The sequence below is a fragment of the Orycteropus afer genome, unplaced genomic scaffold, assembly GCF_000298275.1.
Source record: "Orycteropus afer afer isolate SDZICR_OR568_19922 unplaced genomic scaffold, OryAfe1.0 scaffold00385, whole genome shotgun sequence".
NCBI lineage: Eukaryota > Metazoa > Chordata > Mammalia > Tubulidentata > Orycteropodidae > Orycteropus > Orycteropus afer.
This window is the reverse complement of record NW_006921972.1, coordinates 880,069-899,488: the sequence shown is the minus strand read 5'-3', so window position 1 is coordinate 899,488 and position 19,420 is coordinate 880,069. Positions and strand designations below refer to the sequence as shown.

Here is a 19,420-nt window from a genome sequence, read left to right as displayed (position 1 = left end):
TGGCTTTGGTGGTTGGGGCATAAATTTGAATAACAGTCATATTAACGGGTCTTCCTTGTAGGCGTATGGATATTATCCTGTCACTGACAACATTGTATTTCAGGACAGATCTTGAAACCTCCTTTGTGATGATGAATGCCACGCCATTCCTTTTCAAACTGTCATTCCCGGCATGCCGGCTATCTATCCTTGGTCTAGACTATACCTCTGTGCACTGACCCCTGTCTGATCATCTCAGGTGTTTATGTGTTTGGTGTTAATGTGTTTGGTGTTTATGTGTTTATGTATTTGGTGTTTATGTGTTTGGTGTTAATGGCAACGTGGTATTGTGGACACATTGCTTGGTTTTAGCATCTGGCATCTATCTCTTATAATGTGCACAGTTTGGTGTCCTCTCATTTCCCAATTTCATTATGGTGGTCATATATCCTCCCCGTATATCCCTCCCCCTACTTATGTCAGTGTGTAAGCCCCAACTCGCCCAAAATCAATCCCTCTCCTTCCCTCTCCATCCCGGTAACCTACTAGGTGAGTTCCCTTTTCCAAGCAAATCCTTCTCTGTCTTTTTACAGTAACGGGCTCATACAGTACTTCAAAAGTACGAAGACTTTTAATTGTGGTAAATATATATGTATCAAAACATCAGCCATTCCAACATTCTTACATGTCACCCCTGAGTTCATCATGTTGGTCAGCCATCACCACCATCTGTTGCCACATCTTTCCGCCACCATCAACAGAAGCTCAGTGTCCCCTAAGTAGTGAATGCCCTTTGCCTTTCCTCCTCTCCTGCTCGTCTCTGGGAACCCTAGTTAACTGGTCTCATTTGCCTACTCTAGGTATTTCATAAGGAGACCTGGTGGTTCAGTGGTTTAAGCCCTGAGCTGCTAACTGCAAGTTCAAAGGTTTGAACCCACCAGCCACTCTGTGGGAGAAAGATGTGGCAGTCTACTTCTTTAAAAATGTGTAGCTTGGAAACCCTATGTGGCAGTTCTTCTCTGCCCTGTGGGGTGATTATGAGTCAGAATCAACTCAATGGTAATGGGTTTGGATAATTCATGAAGTGGAATCATACGGTACTTCTCCTTTTGTGACTGACTGATTTTACTCAGCATAATGTTTTCAGTATTTCCCTACATAATGTAGTGCATGTCAAGACTGTGTCTCTTTACGGCTGAGTAACATTCCACTGTACTGACAGCCTGCGTGTTGTTGTGGTCTGTTCATCTGTTGATAGGCATTTAGACTATTTCCACCTTTTGCCTATTGTGGATGGTGGTGCAATAAACACTGGTATAGATGTTTCTGCTGCCAATTCTTTGGGTCTATACCTAGAAGTGGAATCACTGGGCCATACAGTAATTCTGTCTTTAACTTTGTGAGGAACCGCCAAACTGTTTTCCACAGTGGCTGTGTCATTTTTGTCCTCACCAGCAGTGGAGGAGCATTCCATTTTCTCTACAACGTCACCAACACCTGTTGTGTCTGGTTTTTAGATCATAGCCTGGATGTTGTATCATTCTTCTTGACCTGAGCCACAGAGAAGGTGAAGGGTTTTGAGATGTGGTCACACTGAGCATCAGCCACTTAACGATACAGTTGAATATGGCTCCTTTCTGCAAAGTGACCTGTTTGTCTGCTTATTTTATTATTTTTTTTTTTCAGTATGAATGAACCTGCTTTGGTTTCTGTTGCAGCAAACCACACTCACCAGCGCACTGTGGATGAAGTGACATCCATGCCACGTACACACAGCTCTGTAGTCAGGGAAGGGCTCAGCCGGGTGGTTCTCCAGTCTCGCCAGCAGTCACCCCTCGCGTGCGGGATTCGCGGGTCAGCTGGGAGCTGGGCTGGCTCCGGGTCCTGCCCCATAAGCTCCCTGTGAGAGCCACTTTATGGCTGAGTAATAGCCATTGTGTTCATACACAGCATTGTGTTTATGTATTTGTCCTTATCCACTGTGCGCTTGGGTTGTTTCCACCTTTGGGCCATTAAATGTAGTGGTGCAGTGAACACTGGTGCACAGGTTTCTGTTTGAGTCCTTGCTTTCATTCCTCTTGGGTTTGTATTGGGTCATATGCTAATTCTATTCACCACACCTATTCAGTCTGTATGTGGAGCAAATAATCCGAGAAGCTGGACTATATGAAGAAGAATGCAGCATCAGGATTGGAGGAAGACTCATTAACAACCTGTGATATGCAGACGACACAACCTTGGTGGCTGAAAGTGAAGAGGACTTGAAACTTTTACTGATGAAGATCAAAGACTACAGTATAGATTACCTCAACAAAAAGAAAATAAACTGGACCAATAAGCAACATCATGATAAATGGAGAAAAGATTGAAGTTGTCAAGGTTTTCATTTCACTTGTATTCACAGTCAGCACCCAGGAAAGCAGCAGTCAAGAAGTCAAACAACTTACTGCTTTGGGCAAATCTGCTATAAAGACCTGGTTAATAAAGAGCAAGGATGGCACCTTGAGGACTAAGGTGCGCCTGACCCAAGTCGTGGTACGTTCAGTCATCTCAGATGCACGTGAGATCTGGACAGTGATTAAAGAAGAGTGAAGAAAAATCGATGCCTTTGAATTATGGTATTGGCAAAGAGTAGCGAATATGCCATGGGCTGCCAGAAGAAAGAACAAGTCTGTCTTGTAAGAAATACAGCCGAGTGCTCCTTGGAAGCAAAGACGGTGAGACCGTCTCGTACTTAGGACATGTTGTCAGGAGAAGGATATGATGCTTGGTAAAGTGGGGGGTCACTGAGAAAGAGGAAGACCCTCAGTGACACGGTCTCACCGTAGCTACGATAATGGACTTCCACATGGCAGTGATTGTGAGAATGGCATAGGACTGGGCAGGGTTTGATTCTGTTGTACACAGGGTCGCTATGGGTCAGAGTGAACTCTGTGGCACTAACAGTGGTACGCCAACTCTATTCTGAATTTTTCAGGAACCAAGAGACTGTTTTCCCCAGCAGCTGGGTAATTTCTTTTTCACTGTAGGCTTTCTTGCTTAGGAAAGCAAGACTGGTCGGAGGAGACAGTATTCCAGGTCTTTGAGTCGGGGCCCACTCGATGGCCCCTAACAACAACAGCAGGTCGTGAGACTGTGCTGGGAGGTTTGGCATGGGGGGCGGGGCGTGAGGATGACGGGGAGGAGGTCAAAGCTGAGTCCACAGTAACGCTCATGGATTGTCCGACAGGTGAAGAGGGAGGTCTGAGAGTGGGAGAGTCGTGGTCTCCTGACCCCAGCAGGCCCCCAGTGCTCTGCACAACCCCATGGGGTCGTTCACACAGTGATAGCGTAACAGTCTGACTTCCTGGTCGCAGGTCAGGAGGACAAGGCCTATGCCTGTGCTGCCCACGGTCTTCCTCGAGTGCTAGACTCAGGGTAGGCACTCCACGCGTGCTGTGGATAAACATGCTCTACTGAAGCAAACAGAACAAAGCCAAGGAGAAGGGGCACGGGTGTGGCCATGAGCTCGTCCTGTCTCCACTGAGCTGAACAAGTGCAGATGACCCGCCTCCCATCAACAGGAGGGTCCGAGGCGGGACACGGTGCTGGGTGGGCCAGAGTGGGGCCAGAGGGAGCCGGAGGGTGGCCAGGCCGGGCACCCTTCCATTTAGGATACCTGGTCTGCGTGCTGCGGTGTTTTGGGTGTGACCGTAAAACCACTTGAGTGGCTCTGTGTTCATGCCGGCGGCCGCACAGAGTTGTGTTAGGAGTTTATTCTGTGGTGCCCGGACGCCCTGTCGGGCCCACGTCGTCTGAGAATACAGCTGGCGCCCAAGGAGGGGAGCTCAGCCGGAGGCACTGGGACTAAGTGGCTTTCAGGACGCCTCTTGCGTGTGGGTGTTGGAGCAGGCCCTGGCCCTGTCGCCCTGGAAACCTGCTCGCTGGGTGTGGTGGGGAAGCCTGGCCTGTGACTCAGCCACAGGGAATTCCCTAATGATGGAGAATATTTTTATTCTGGCCGCTGCCCAGTTTCCTACTGAGGAGGCCAGCACCGATAAGGCCAAGCACACAGGCCTATTCAGCCACCGCCCTTCCTGGCCGGCTGGCTCCTGGGGCCCCAGCGGCTTCTCTCAGCTCCGTGCCGGTCGCTAGCACTGTGCTGCTGGTGGAAACCCAAGCAGAGGCCGCATACTGCCAGAGCCCATCACATGCTGAGGCAGCAGCAGGGTGCTCTTGTCCCAGTAGAGCATGACCGGAAGCAATGCGCCTCCATTCTGGGGCTCTGGAACCAGCAAGAACACAGCAGGCAGCCCGGCTCCTTGAACATGGTGGCAGTGCATCTGTAACTTGTGCTGTTGGCAAGTTGGAGGTGGAAGTTGTCGGTAGCCAGCTACCGGGCAGACATGGCCTGCTCACTATGGAAATGTCTATGGTCCATGACCGCCAGGACCCTTTGGGCTTTGCAGTGAAAATACCTCACCCCTCTGTGGGCACATTTCCTCACAGATAGGTCCCCACAAATGGCTCTGTCCTCCCCTTTCACGTAATTGTGCTGCATAAGCCTGCAACGTAGATACGGGGGTCAGGGTTGCCAGGGGTCCCTCACAGAGAGGACCAGGCCGCATGCTGGTGTGCACGTCTGTCTCCTATGCGTCTCCCACAGTGGGTAGGCTGAGTGCCGTGAACCCCGTCCCTGCGGGTCTCCCTTTCCAAAGCTCCTTTCTGACAACAGACCTGGGTGCTTGCAGGGCCCTCTGGGTGAGCCTTGAACCAGGCCTCTTAGCACTTCTGCTGAGGGTAGAGACCAGCACAGCCAGCTGTGTGCAAGCCTGAGGTCCTCACAGCCAGGGGGGCTGGACTGGGAGATGAGCTTTGTCAGAATGAAAGCTCCACAGTTTTTCAGAAGGCAGCAAGAAAGTGGGTCCATTTAGCAGGTGGGAAAGGTGGTCCTTAGAGGGAACGTTTGAGGGTCCACTGGGGTGTTAGTTAAGCAGGAGGACCCAGGGTTCTGACCCCCCCCCCCAGCCAAGGCAGGTGCTGCCTCACCTCAGTCCCTGCTGGGGTTAGGAACCCCATTTTTTCTGCATCCCAGGGCTCGCCCCTTCCAGGGACTTTACTGCTCTGTGAAACTCTGGGTGCCTTTCAGAGCAGTGAGGCTGGTCACAATTTCCCGACCCTTTTTCCTAGAGGGGAGGTGGGTCTGGTCCCTGTTGGATTCTATCCGAGGGGCTCTTAGGTGGACAGTGTGTGCTGGGACGTGGGTCTTGTGCCACCCCCCACCCCTCACTGTGGGCATGGCTCTGCCCCCCACCTCCAGGTGGGCATCCTCATGTCTGTGACAGGTGCATACCCTCCTCTGTGGAAACAGCCAAAGCCAAGTCTAAGGGTGTGACCTGTGCTTTCAGGAGCTGACTTCACTCGGAGAAAATAAAGATGGGACGAGGCCTCCATAAGTAGTGAGCATCTCTGGATTCCAAGTGTTTTCCCACAGCTGGGCCTCAGGCAGCGTGCCCGTCAGGGGACTTCTCAGCACTGGCAGTGGCCAACCTTTGAGCAGCCCTGTCCTGCCACCCGCTCGTGCAGTGCTGGGAACAAGGCTCCTTTCATGGGCCTTTTTTTAAACATGCAAACGGCCGCTGGGGTAAAGTTAAAAATACCTTATGTTTTGCATTTATGTGTCCTGATGTGGCAAGAAACAGTCAAAGAAGTGACGCTTATTTCCTCTGGCCGTGCCTCTGTGGGCAGCATGGCCCTGGGGCCAGTGAGGGCCAGGAGTCATGATGAAAACGCCCCTTTGCCCATGCCTTCGAGCTGTGCAGCAGCACCTCCTCCTGGGCCCTGGAGGCTGCGTCCAGCTTTCTGCAGACAAGGAAGCCTGGCTCGCTTCACACACCACCCAGCGGATGACATTCTTGTGTGTGTGCCCTTAAAAAGACTGGGGTGAAGAAATCCCTCAGGGTGGACATTGGCAGTGGTGAGCTGCTAGTGAGCACAGGGGAGCTGGCTTTCTGAGGATACTCTGTGGGTGCTGCCAGGGGGGCTGCGTGGCTCCCAACCTTGTGTTCACCATGAGCGTGGCAGACACAGGGCTACCCTCTGCTCATGTGACACCTGGGCAGGGCCAGCCTTCCCGGAAGCCAGACCTGGTCAGGGTTGGGCTCTCTTCCTTAGGTGTTGTCTCACCTCTCTGAGCCTCCTTTTGCCTGGATCGAGAGATAAGATTTTGGGGATGGCATGTTTCATCATCCCACTTTAATAGATTTTCTTATCACCTGTTTCTTCTAGATGGTCACCACGTCTGGGAAATGGAAGCGAAAACTGACAGAGAAATGTGCAAGCCAGTGAGTATTGCTGCCCATGGCCACACCATGATGTTGTGTGCTCTCAGGGACCAGGGGGCCCAAGCGTTCTTGCTGGTTAAAGGAACAGACTAACAAAAACAACAGATACAATAATAGAGCTGGTGGTAAAAGCGATTGTAACATTCTTCCCAAAGCAGTTGCCACAATGATAGCAACTAGTCTGAGGACTGAGGAGCCCTGGTAGCACAATGGCTGGGCACTCGGCAGCTAACTGAAAAGTTGCTAGTGACTCCAGGGGAGAAACACCTGACGATGTGTATGGATCAGTGTAGGAAACCCCAGGGAGCAGCTCAAATCTCACGTGGAACCACTGAGTCACCATCGACTTGACGGCACCCAGCCACCACCAGTGTGAGGGCTCAGGGCAGTGACAGGGACCACAGGAGAGGACAAGCTGAATGGGGCCTTCTTACCCAAAAGGTGCTGAGACACAAAGCAAACAAACCAGTCACCACATGGCCCCAGGTGGAAGTGTCACCACGTGAAGGCCTTCTGTGTCCTGCACGAGGAGCTGGTCAGCAGATTCCACACAGACCACAGCAGGCACCGTTTCACGCAGTGATGGTAGACCAGAACCCTGGTGTGTCTCACCCGAGGAGAACATGGGCTGTGGACTTGTTTTTACCACAGCAGGCACTGATTTACTGAGCTTTTCTTATTGTTTGTGATTTCAAAGTCTTTGTGAGACCAGGTGGAAACACACCACGCCGACACTGTCTGGCATTAAGAACTAGCACATTCTGGCATGTAGAAATGTCTCTGTGAGGCCCCTTGTCTAACCCTGATACACATTGGTGTCTACACATTGTCCGATCCAGCCATGCTGTGGAAGTGGGGTCACCCAGTATCGGTCCTTCCATTTCTGGCTAATTTCACCAACCAGCTCTACTGCTCCTGGGCAGCTGCCACACCCCTACATCTGTTGAGGGTCGATGGTCTCGTTTCCTTCAACTTGAGCGATTGTAGGCATCTGTGCCTTGTGTGTTTTGGCCATATTCATAGAGGTTTCCCCAGAGATCCAGGCGGGAATCCTCTAGTGAATCAGGTCAGGTCTTGGGGAGGCAGGGAAGCTGCCTCAGAGCAGGTGCCCCCTGCTGCCCTGGGCACACCTCCAGGAAGCCCTCTGCTGCCCTCTGTGTGGCCTGTTACCCAGACAGGCACTTGCTACGTGAGAGGCATCTCCACTAACAGGTTGGCAAATGGTGGTGTGCTTTAGTCTTGGAGCAGGCAGTTCAGGCCTTCTGAGGAGCTGTTACCACACAGGTGTCCTGGGCAGCCTCACCCAGAGGACACTAGGAATGTGGTGTCCTAGTCCAGCCTGGGTACCCTGGCTTCACTGAAGGCTGCATCGTAGGTGGACCGCACCTGGTCCCATGCCCCTCCCCACAGGGACTGCCTGCTGTGCCCGCCTGCACACACTTGCTCGTGTGAGAATCTCAGATGTGTGAGCGTCCATGTGGATGTGCGCTCTCCGAGCACTGCTGCCTGTGCCAGCTGGTGTGAGAGAGGCCGTGCGCCTGTGTGTGCATGCACATGAGCCAGCACCGAGCGCACACCTGCCACCACCTGAGGCGCTAACGTCCCCTCTGTTTCCATCTCTCTCAGAACTCGCTGGTGGTTGAGATCCCCCCGTTCCGTAACCAGAGGATCACCAGCCCAGTGCAGGTCAGCTTCTATGTCTGCAACGGGAAGCGGAAGAGGAGTCAGTACCAGCACTTCACCTACCTTCCTGCAAATGGTAACACCGTCTTTCTAAGCTTAACCACTGACAGTGAGAGGATGGGGTGCTTTTTCTGACAGATGCAGAAACATGCCAGTGATGTACACGGACATGCTTGTACTGCATGTGGGAACTGCTACTCCGTCATGGTTTCGCAGGTGCCTTAGATAGAAACCCTTGCTATTACGCCCGAAGGCTGGCGCCTCAGGCGGCCATCAGTGGACAGGGACCATTTCTGTGCTTGTGCTAGCATGCCACGGAGCGCTGCTCGTCGGATAGCTCCCTCTCTGTGACAGGGGCTCCCCACAGTCTCTTCATACAGCCGGAAGCTTCCTCCTTTAGACACCCTCTCTCACATCTCAGTGATGGTGAGGGGGTGGTGCCTTGAAGAGAACCAGTGAGCTCGTCTATCTTTTAGGATGTTTTCTTAAAGAAAACCATTGTTTGTTTTCTCACCCCTAAACTGGGAGAGGAGGGAGGTGTTCCCCAGGGTCCTGGCAGCTGGGACCTTGATCTCAGGGGATGGGACTTACTGGGAGTCTGGGTCAGTCATTTCAGCCACCTTCCAGCCTTACTGTCAGAGGGAAAATACAGTAAAACCTGCAAAAGCCGGAACCCGTGCAAGATGGAAACCTGTCAGAGAAGGAAACTGCAAATACATTCCGCTAATGGAGAGAGAGAGGGAGCTCTGGTAGCGCAGTGCCTAAGGCACTTGACTGCTAACCAGAAGGCTGGCGGTTCAAACTGACCAGCCACTCCTCGGAAGGAAGATGGGGCAGTCTACTTCCGTAGTGATACTGCCTCGGAGACTCAAGGAGGGGTCGCTATGAGTTGGGTCCAACTCGATGGCACATAACAACAACAACAACAACACAATGGAGAGAGAGGGAAAAGGGATGAGACTGTACCCTGCCAAAAGCGGGAAAACTTGAGAGAACTGGATAAACAAGGCAATCCCATCAAGTCCTGCTCTCCCAGGTTTCACTGTATACACTAAACAAAATCGCAGAAGCAGCTGTGTTGTTACTTTGGTAAGAATCAAGAATTTTTCTGAAAGCTTCAGTCAGCTTTAAACATGAAATAGCACTTGCCATGGACAAGACGGTAAGAACGCCCTAGGCTATCCATGCTGATACGCTGGGAAGCAGTGAGGGCTTCCCAGGCAGGTCTGGTGGTGCCTCTGGGGATTCAGAGTCTGTGATTTGGTTATAAAGTTGCCAAATCCAGGGAGGGTGTGCACAGTGAGTTCTAGACAGATGCACATAGGCGTCCACTCAGTCGGGCCCCAGGTGGGAGCCGTCCTCGAGGTCTGTGACCCTTTGTGACTTCTGGGCTCTGTATCATGCATGCTTTTCTTGGACTAAAAGTTTCAACACATCTTATGAAAGAAATAGCTTTTTCTGGAAAATGTAACGATTGTTCTAATTAAGCTTCAAGCATGGTTGACAAAACACGGAACGTTTTAAAGAGAAGTGAGGCCTTAGAGACCACTTTCTAAAGCTGTGTAGAAAACAAGATGCACGCTTTTTTCCTTGTTGACTTGGCGTTTTGCATCTTCTAAGACAAGTGTACATGGCTGTGTGTTTTCACACGGCCGCACATGGTGAGGGAAGTGGAGGGGCCCAGGAGGATGACACGTACGCCCTGCTCACAGCTGAGGAAACTGAGGCTCCAGCAGGGCATCGGGGGGACTGTAAGGCCGGGCAGCTCGAGCCCACAGCACTTCCCTAACTGAGGCCACTGCCCCATGTCCAGCTGTGTGCCTTCACCTCAGTTGAGGTCACCACCACCGTCCAGCCACACGATTTCCCTCACCCGCCCCTGGTTGAGGCCACCGCCCGGTGTCTAGCAACACGCTTGCACCACTCCATCCCCCTCAGTTGAGGCCACCACCTGGCGTCTGGCCACAGACCTTCACCCCCTCGCCCTCCACAGCCAGCTGTGGTCCCAGTGGCTGCGCATTCTAACTCTGAGCACGTCTGCCCCTGCCCGGCCCTGCTTCCTGTCAGTGTCTCACCTGGACCTGGCTTGGCCCTCACACCTGTCCTGCCCAGCGTGGAGCCTTACCTGACGTGGACAGCTGGACCGCTCTCAGGGTAGCTACAGGCCCCGTGCTTGGCCTGGGGGCCCCAGGGTGCCGTGTGCCTGGCCCTGGCCACTCTCTCATCCTCACTTTCCACCACTTCTCTCCTCTCACCGCCTGAAGCCATGCCCACCCTGTGCCCAGGAGCTCCCTGGCCTGGCCTTCCTCTGCATGGACACTTCCCAGCCCCGCATCAGTCCTGGAAACACAAGTGACCTGGCCTCGGCCTGGCCGGAGCAGCCACCAGTGCCTGTGGTTTTCGCACATTTAAGTCAATGAGTGCAGGAGATGACGGCGGCCAGGCATCCAGTTTTGCACTAGTGTTTTCCCCAGATTTGGCGCCGAGGTCCTGTACTAGATGGCCCCTCAGCCACTGGTGACGGTGTCTGCACAGACCTGTGTGACAGCCAGTGTGCCTGCCTTGGCACTCTAGCACATGCATCTTCCATGAGGCAGGCCCATCACCTCAGGCAGAATTGCCAACTGCAGTTTCTGAAGACAGCAGGGCAGACAGAAGGGCCAGGCCCACAGACGCACAGGCGGCTGCACTGTGGGAGCGCTAAGGGGGGCGCCAACACCTTTACAGGGCTTTTTTCTGAAACCCGAGCCATGAGCCTGCTAACGTTCCCCATAGGGTTCTGCTGTGCGTGAGAATTTCATGTTCATCCACACAAACATGTCTGCTCTCAAGCCAGGCAGAAGCTAACCTGGTAATTTTTAATTTACTTATTTAGGCAGGCAAATCTTCTTAAGGTCCTAAAATGCGCTGTTAAAATGTACAGTATAATGGAAATAAACCCATTCAACCCCACCCATGAAATTCATTCTCATGTTTGGTTATGGGAAATTATATACCATTTTAGATTTTCCTCAGAATTAGGTATCACCAAACGTAACGTAACCACATAACTTCCTCTCTCTGTGTCCGGCAAGGCACTGTTCCCCAAAGATGCGACGCTAAGAACAGGGCCCCTGGGAAGCCATTCCTCCCCAAACCACTGATGTGCACATGACACTCCCCTGCCTGAGCTGGGCCCGTGTCTCAGTATTGGGACAGGAGCCCACGGTGGTGGCCCCCTTTCTTCTCTGCCCCCACCTCAGCTTCCTCCCCTGCCCACCTCCCCATCCCCGTGGTCAGACTGGACACAAGAGGACAGCAGCTGAGAGGCGGGGCTTCATGGCTGTCGTGTCATGGCTCGTGGCTCCGTGAAGGGCCTGGGAGGATGATCTGGTTGGCTTGGGCCTTGCTGGAGGCTGGCCAGGGGGTGGACTGGGAAGAGTGTCATTGTGAAAGGAGGTACAGAGCCAGCTTCTTGCCTTGCCCCTTCCAGAAGCCCTGGGGGAGGTCTCGGACACAGAGCAGCTGCCCTTGGTTCAGTCACACGGGATGCGAGACACTCACTGCCCAGTCAGGAAGCACCTGCAGGCTGTTGCTGCTTTGTAGACCTGTGCCCAGGTCTGCCGTTCAAGGGGATGGTGCTGTGGCTTCCTGGTGTGTGATGGATGCTGTATGATGCCCTGGCACCTACTGTGAGCAGACTGCCAGGAGCATCTGTCGTCGAGATCAAGGCGAGAGAGGAGTGGGCAGTCTGGGCAGTGGTCTTGGCACGGGTGTCCAGCCAGAGCCCTTTTGAGCCACCCCTTGTATTGGGGGCTGGAGGGGTGACCCCTGTGAGAGAGAGATTACAGGGTTGAGAAGGTCAAAGCAAGCAGCAGAGTCAGTATTTCTTTAAGGTGAGAAGATAAGTGACAATGAAGCGTGGGAGCCTTTGAAATTCAGGTTAATCTTTTGGGTTTACGAAGCTTCTTGGATGTGTTCTGGCTGCACCTGACTCCCCTGCCCCTTCTGGGAGAACGTGGCCAGGTAGACCTGCCTCGGTCCTGGACTCCACTGTGTGAAGACACATTGCTTCTGAGTGCCTGCCCATGCACCTGCCCTTGTCTGAGGTGGGCCCCGCCTGGCCACAAACCCACGCCTGGTCTTTGGCTGTCTGCTAGCCGGCTGATTGACTTAATCGTGGCTGTTGGGCCAGGACACAGATCCACCCAAAATGAACGTTCTCTCTGGCTCGATCAGGCCGGTGGGAAACTGGGGCTGTGCGGGCCCAGTGTTAGCAAGTCGGGGGAGCAAACCCCATGGAAAGAGACGGAAGCACCCGCTGGTTCTGCTCGTCTTGCCCTTCTCGGTGTCAGTGGAAGAAACTGCTCTTGAATCCATGCTGTGGTCGTAAGTGAAGGCTGACGTCACGCTTCTCCCTGAGGGGGTGGAAACAGGACATAGAGTCCAGTGTTACCTGGTGCATGTTTCTAAGCCCACAACCGAGAACATCAGCATAAGAGCCCAGAATGGCACCAAGCAGAGACCTGGGGCAGCTGGTCAACCTGGGAGCCAGCCAGCTGAGAGTGCTCGGTGGGGAGCTGAGGGAGAAGGGGCCGTTCTCCCACAGGATGGGGCTCCCGGATGCCAGGCCACAGGGGCTGGAGGCTGGAGGGGGTTGTCTTCACCGACATCACCTAGACAACAGCGCTCAGCAGGGTCGTGTGGCTGCTGCGTCCGTGTCTTTGTCTCCTTGTGATTCCAGAATGTGGCTCCTGACATGATGAGCATGTGATGAGCCCGGCCTGTGAGGAAACCGTGCCCTGCATGTGCCTCATAGAGGTCACACTTGGGGAGCTGCTGCTGGTCAAGGCCCCGAGACACACCTGTCACCGTTGTGTGTGGGTGGAATGGAAAGCTGCACGCCCGGGCCGTGCGGCCCCAGTGCCCTGAACGCAGCAGGCACGGGGACTCTCCCAGCGAGTGTGGGCTTATTCCCAAGCTCACTGCACCAAGAGTGTAATTCCCACTTCATCTTCATTAAAGCAGCAGACATGCTTGAGAACGGCTCTGAATCGTTGTCGTTCTCTGTTGTAATGAAACACCAGAGTGATTTGGGTCGCGTACGAGAGCTCTGTGGGGCACTTCCTTCTTGGGTGGGTTCCCATCCCTACCTGCCCATCCCCACCCCTCAGACCTGCACTGGGTCAGTGTGGGGGCCGTCACACACTCAGCAGTCACACATATATACTCCTTTTGCAGATAAAGTACATGAAGCACTGACATTAATCGTTAGCTCAGGGCAAGCAGCTAGGACAGTGGGAACATGTTTCTTTCCAGAAGGCCGGTGGGGGTCGTGTAGGGGCGTGTCTCCAGCTTGCCCCCACCCTGTCTTCTCTGCCAATTAAAATCGTCATTTCCTGGTCCTCGTGTGGTATCGTGTGAGGTGTGTGTCAAAGACAGGGTGTCTTTGCTTTGACAGTGGCCTCCACTGTGTGGGGCAAGCCCTCTGTCTAGAGGGGGCATCTTTGTACGCAGGATGGGGCGCAGCCCATGACTGAGACCTTCTGAGGAAGGTGTCCGTGTTGGCCCTGCCAGCCTCCACTTAGTGCTTCGTCACACTGATAAAGTGTGCCCGTAATCCAGCATGTCACCCTACCCCTGGTCCCCCCCAGGTAGATTCTGCCATCTCTACCCCACACAGGAGGGGACGAGTCCCTAAGCCAGGGGAGGGAAGTGCTATTCAGAGTGAGGTTTCTGTCCTAATGTTTAACTCCTGTGCACAGAAGGGCTGAGTTTGCCCCATTTCAAGACCAGCTAATCTCAAATGAAGATTACGCTGACACTTCTGACCCACAGACCTCCAGCCTTCCCGATCCTCCCTCTGAAGGCAAGTCAGGTTCCCTGGGAACAGTGCAAAAAGGGTGGCGGTGGTGGCTCGGGTAGAATCAGGTCTGCCTCCCAGAGGACCTGGGTTTGATTCCAGCCAGTGCACTTTAGGTGCTGCCACCACCCATGTGTCCGCAGAAGCTGGGTGCTGCTGGGATGCTGAACGGGTTTCAGTGGGGCTTCCAGACTAAGATGGCTAGGAAGTCCTCCTTACCTACTTTTGAAAAATCAGCCAGTGAGAGCCCTAAGGAGTCCAGTTCTCCTCGGATGCACAGGTCACCACGAGGTGGAGGCCACTGCACAGCAGCTGGTTGTTTACTGGGAGATGAAGGGAGAAGGTCCAGTCTTCAAGATACCTCCATCATGCTCAGAGCCCTTAATTCTGCTGGGGGACTGGTGGAGCCTGGCAGGACCTCTCTGTGTACGGGGGTCCCTGTGGCAGCTGAGAGTTCCCTCTCCAGCCAGCTCGGCTGTGTGACCCCACCCAGGTCCCCAAGCCCATGGCGAGCTGTCTCATGTCCCTTCACCTGGCCCTCCTCGGTAGTGGGTGGTTTTCACCCACATTTGTGTTGTGATGAAGAGGGTCAGCTCAGCGGTGAGCTGTGCCGCCGGTCCCTAGGGCTCTGGGAAGGTGGGAAGGGCTCAGCTCAGCCATGCATGGAACCGGACACCACATTCCCCACGGCTCAAGAGGGGTAGTGTGCATGTGAGCGACCCTACTTCAGGCAGTTTCCTTTTGCAGACTATAAACATGCTTTCCCCATGTTGACCCCTCCACGAATTGAGTCCCTCAGGCTAACATGCATGCTGGGGCCACGTGTCTCTGACTGGCTGTCCAAGGATCCTATCAGCACAGATCTAGAATTAGAGGTGGGAACTTCCCATGGTGTCAGAAGGGTGTTAAAGAAGAATTAAAAAGTTCACGTAGTGTAGACATCCACTTATAATACCACACGCACACATGTGTACCCACACACAAGCACACATGTACAAATGTGTGCACGCACACATGCACAAGTGCACATGCACACATAGTGTGCATGTGAACACATACATGCCTCCATGTGGGCACGTGTGCACACAGAAACGTATACACACCCATGCATGTGCACGCATGCACCAAAATGTGCATGTGTGCACATAGAAATGCATATGCATATACGCTCATCCACATACCCACACAGGCACGTGTGTGCACATGCACACGTGCACACATACAGGATTCTTGGGTCTGAATTTAGAACTGATTCCAGTGGAAATGAGGGAGCAGAGAGATTGGGGGGCTGGGGGCTGAGCTGGCGTAAGGAACAGAACATTTGGCCTCAGGGCAGGAAGTGGTGAGGGGAGCCTGGTCCTGTGCAAGGTGTGGCCAGGGGACCCCTGAGTGAGTGACCAGGTAGGGCGAGGCTGAGGGTATGCTCAGATCACCCTTTACCTTGATCACAGTGGCTCCGGCGTGGGGCTGGGGGAGGGCAGGCCTCGGCCACCACAGACCAGGAGGCATGAGTCAGGTGGTGTGAGCTGACCACCCAAGAAGGTGTGGCAACGTGGGAAGAGCAGAACGGGGACGTCCACTCTTTATCATGGGCCCGCTCTGACGGGCACATCCTGTTTCTGTGCCCTCTGTAGACAGTTCTTGCCGACACCCCACTCTCCCTCCCCATCCCAGTGGCCGAGCCCTTGGACCTCAGACCAGAACCACAGGTGAGCGTCTGCAGCTGCCTGGGTGAGGACCCAGCCCAGGGGGTAACTCATAGTCTCCCCAGAGCACAAAGTGGAGTTGTGGAGAGTACTTCATGAGATCTAATTCCCTGTGGGTTTTGACCAGAATTGCAATCCACCCACTGGAGCCTCATCACACTGTCACTTTGCTTTGTCTTGGGAAGAGACTGACTCACCCCCTCCTGTGGGCCACAGGTCACCTTCAGTGATAATGACACTGCTGGTCACAGATATGTCTTGACTGAACTCTGGTCCTGGCTCCCTCCTTCGGTCCATAAGGCTCACCTCTTTAACCCCTTTCTTTAAGATGGGTGACATCAGCCCCCCACAGGGTGATGTGAGACCCACAGGGAGTCACAGGTACTGAAGGGGCTGGGACTCTGTGGTCCTGGGAGACAGGGTGACGTGAGGCCTACGGGGAGTGGTGGGTGCTTGCTGGCCGGGACTCTGTGATCCTGTGAGACGGGGTGACTTGAGGCCCACGGGGAGTCGTGGGTGCTTGCTGGCCAGGATTCTGTGGTCCTGTGAGACGGGGTGACATGAGGCCTACGGGGAGTGGTGGATACTTGCTGGCCGGGACTCTGTGGTCCTGTGAGACGGGGTGACGTGAGGCCCACGGGAGTGGTGGGTGCTTGCTGGCCGGGACTCCGTGGTCCTGTGAGACGGGGTGATGTGAGGCTCACGGGGAGTGGTGGGTGCTTGCTGGCCGGGACTCTGTGGTCCTGTGAGACGGGGTGACGTGAGGCCCACGGGAAGTGGTGGGTGCTCAAGGGCCAGGACTCTGTGGTCCTGTGAGACAGGGTGATGTAAGGCCCACGGGAAGTTGTGTGTGCTTACCGGATAGGACTCACTGTGTGAGGGCTGAGTGCAGAGCCCGAATGTAGGCCTGTGGGATGTTGACACAGCTGGAGGATTTACACCAAGGGAACCCAGACAGTCACGAATCCCAGGAACTTCGAAGGTTTCCAGAGTAAATGCTGTTAACACTGCGTGGAGAAGCAACGCAGCCGGACCCTGGGTGACCACTCCTCTGCGGGCTCGCGCACAGTGTGGGCTCGCTCCATCCCTGCAGACGCTGCCTCCCAGCATTTCCCCCGCCCCCCAAGCTCAGCTGACTGCTCTGTCTCTTCTCACTGTTCACAAAGTCCTGTCTGGAGTCACCCCTGCAGTCGCTTATGCTGTGGTAAACCAGGCTTCCATGTCTGACAAGAAACAGCAGCTTGACCTGCCTCTGGGGGTTACACTTTGAACAAAGCACTTCTCTTCCCAGGAGGCACCCCTGCAGGTGGACCTGGCTCCAGAGTAACTGGGCTCCAACTATGATGGGCCAAGGTGGGTTGAGTCATAATTGCTTACATGCGGGCAGCACCCCCGTACTTGGGTCATTCTGGCATGAGTCACATCACCGCCGCCCCTTACAGTGTGGGACGAGATGCTATGATAGATTAAGAAAACTGTGGTGTCTCCCAGCTTGTCCAAGCCGCCAGCTGGGAGAGCCCCCCCTTTTAGCCCTCCGACTTCTGGCCAGGTCATCCTGATGTGTCCACTTGGAAAGAGGGGCAGGGCCTGATGGTGAAAGGCCACACGAAGGGACGATACCGTGCACTTGCCCTGTTCCTCGAGTTAGTTTTCTTGCTCACAGCTCCCAAGGTAGACAGTTGGCCCCCTATCATGGCTTAGGACGCTGGAGCTCACAGGAACTAAGTCACTAGCCAAGACAGTGAGTGCAGAAATTCATACTCTGATTCACCTGATCAGAAGGCTCACCAGAGACGGGCACTGGGCCCCTCACGTTGTCTGTGTTTGCGTCTCGCCCCAGTCCTGACTGCAGGAGCCATGTGCCCTGTGAGGCTCTAAGTTAGGGGGTGGAAGTAGTTCACTGGCGTAGGTTTGCACTCACGCATCACCTGTACCCAGTCGTCTCACTGTCAGACAGCAAAGGTGCAGGCAGGCGCCAGGGCCTCCTCCCTGCTGGGGCAGAGGTGGCCACAAGGGAAGATGGCAGTGTGGCTACTGTGAGGAGGGACGGGATTGCTCTCACAGATCTCTGCCCTGTGGAGAAGGGTGAGAACCATGGGCTCAGGATCAGAGCACTGACATTCGCCCGTCCTCACAAACGAAGCCATCCATGTTGGCCGCCTGGAGTCAAGGGGATGCGGCTGCCTCCCCCAGGCCTGGGCCACAAGGGCATTGCTCCATGCTCCTGCTCTCTGGACTAACTTGGGTTGCACACTCAACGCTTGGACCATGTGGTGTTTCTGCATGCTGTGTCTGTTGTTGGGTCAGATCCCATTATGAGCCCTGATCTCCGCCAGTGAGAGACGCTCAGATGATCAGATCTTGCTTATGCTGTCAGATGCACAGTGAGCAGCTTTAGGGCAGGCACTGAGCCCATCCCCCTGCTGCCCAGCTGCCCAGGATGGGCAAGGGCACCTTCTGTCTGTCCCCTACTAACGGAAACCAGGAGGGGTCTCCTTGTGTGAGTTACAGGAGGGTGTCCTGTGGACACACGGGCAGTGGGGACGCAGCTTGGCAGTACTCAGGTCTCTTGGTGGTGGCGTAGGCTCGCGGGGCTGGAGCTCAGCTCCCTCAGGCTAGGTTTGTGCGTTCCTGTTTGCTGGGTGGCACGTCGATCCAGGGACGGGCCTAGCAGAGGCACTTCCTTGTCTACTCACTCTCCAGAGCTGTAGCCGGCTGGTCTGGGTCCCCCCACTGTCGGTGCTGCGTGGAAACATACCGTGCCAAGCAGCTCCCTCTTCAAGTGGGTTGTCCCGGACCGCACCCTCTGTCAGGGGCGGGGCTGTGGAGGCAGCCAGCTCGGACTGTCTGGGGAGGGGCCGTGGTGTAGGAGTTGAAGCTCCCTGCACCCCAGGCTCGTCCACTGTGCCCCGAGACCAGAGTCCCTCTGAGCCAACACTGCACAGCTGGTTGTGGGGAGCACCACCCCTCAGACGCCAGGCTAGGGAGCGGAGGGCAGGACTCTGCCCAGGCAGAGTGTCTCTGGGGAGGAGGAGAGACCTCAGAATGAGACAGAGGCAGTTCCTCCCTCGGGTTAGACTAGGAGGTGGCGGCATTCACCGTAGGAAGTATCTGTCTTATCTCCCGATACATTGATACCCACACCCGTACACATGCAAGTCATCACTATAGCCCTTTCTGTCCACATCCAAATTCTGCATCTGTGCCTACAAGGGAGTGGTCACAGAGTTGGCACACAGCAACCCCACTGCGCCGGAGTAGAGCCAGGCACCCTAGGGTTTTTGGCGGCCAATCTTTTGGAAGTAGATCACCAGGCCTTTCTTCCAGGCCACCTGTGGGTAGAGTCGAACCTCCAACCTTGGGGTAAGCAACTGTGTTAACTGTTTGCACCTGCAGGTTCTCCAGCTGTATCTATATGCACATATATGTTCATGGATATGTTACATATCTCTATACATCTGTCACCTGTATATCCGTGTACATCCACCTCTAAATCTGGTATCTACAGGTAGCTCTGTGTCTGTACTCCTCCCACCTCTCCACACACACTTCCCCTGTATCCACATCAGACCTTTATATATTCACACTTCCATAGCTGGATGCACGTGGATATCTGTGGGATAGCCACGGTCGCATCAACACTGTCATCTCCATATTCACAGCCCCTAGATGTGGATCTACATGGGTGTCCGTGGGATAGCCACACCTACACCCGTGTCTGTATCCGTGGCCGTATCTACACTGTTACCTCTATAGTCACAGCCCCTATATGTGGATCTACATGGGTATCCATGGGATAGCCACACCTACACCCGTGTCTGTATCCATGGCCGTATCTACACTATCATCTCTATAGTTACAGCCCCTATATGTGGATCTACATGGGT

General features: G+C 54.3%; 1 protein-coding gene across 1 annotated transcript in view; it reads left to right on the top strand.

Moving 5' to 3' along the window:
• NFATC1 (nuclear factor of activated T cells 1) overlaps positions 1 to 19,420 on the top strand; it is a 73,063-nt gene that overhangs the window by 45,600 nt on the left and 8,043 nt on the right. The window contains exons 7-8 of the mRNA XM_042782602.1: positions 6,247 to 6,302; positions 7,929 to 8,061. Coding sequence (XP_042638536.1) covers positions 6,247 to 6,302; positions 7,929 to 8,061 — 189 coding nt within the window. The remainder of the gene's footprint in view (positions 1 to 6,246; positions 6,303 to 7,928; positions 8,062 to 19,420) is intronic.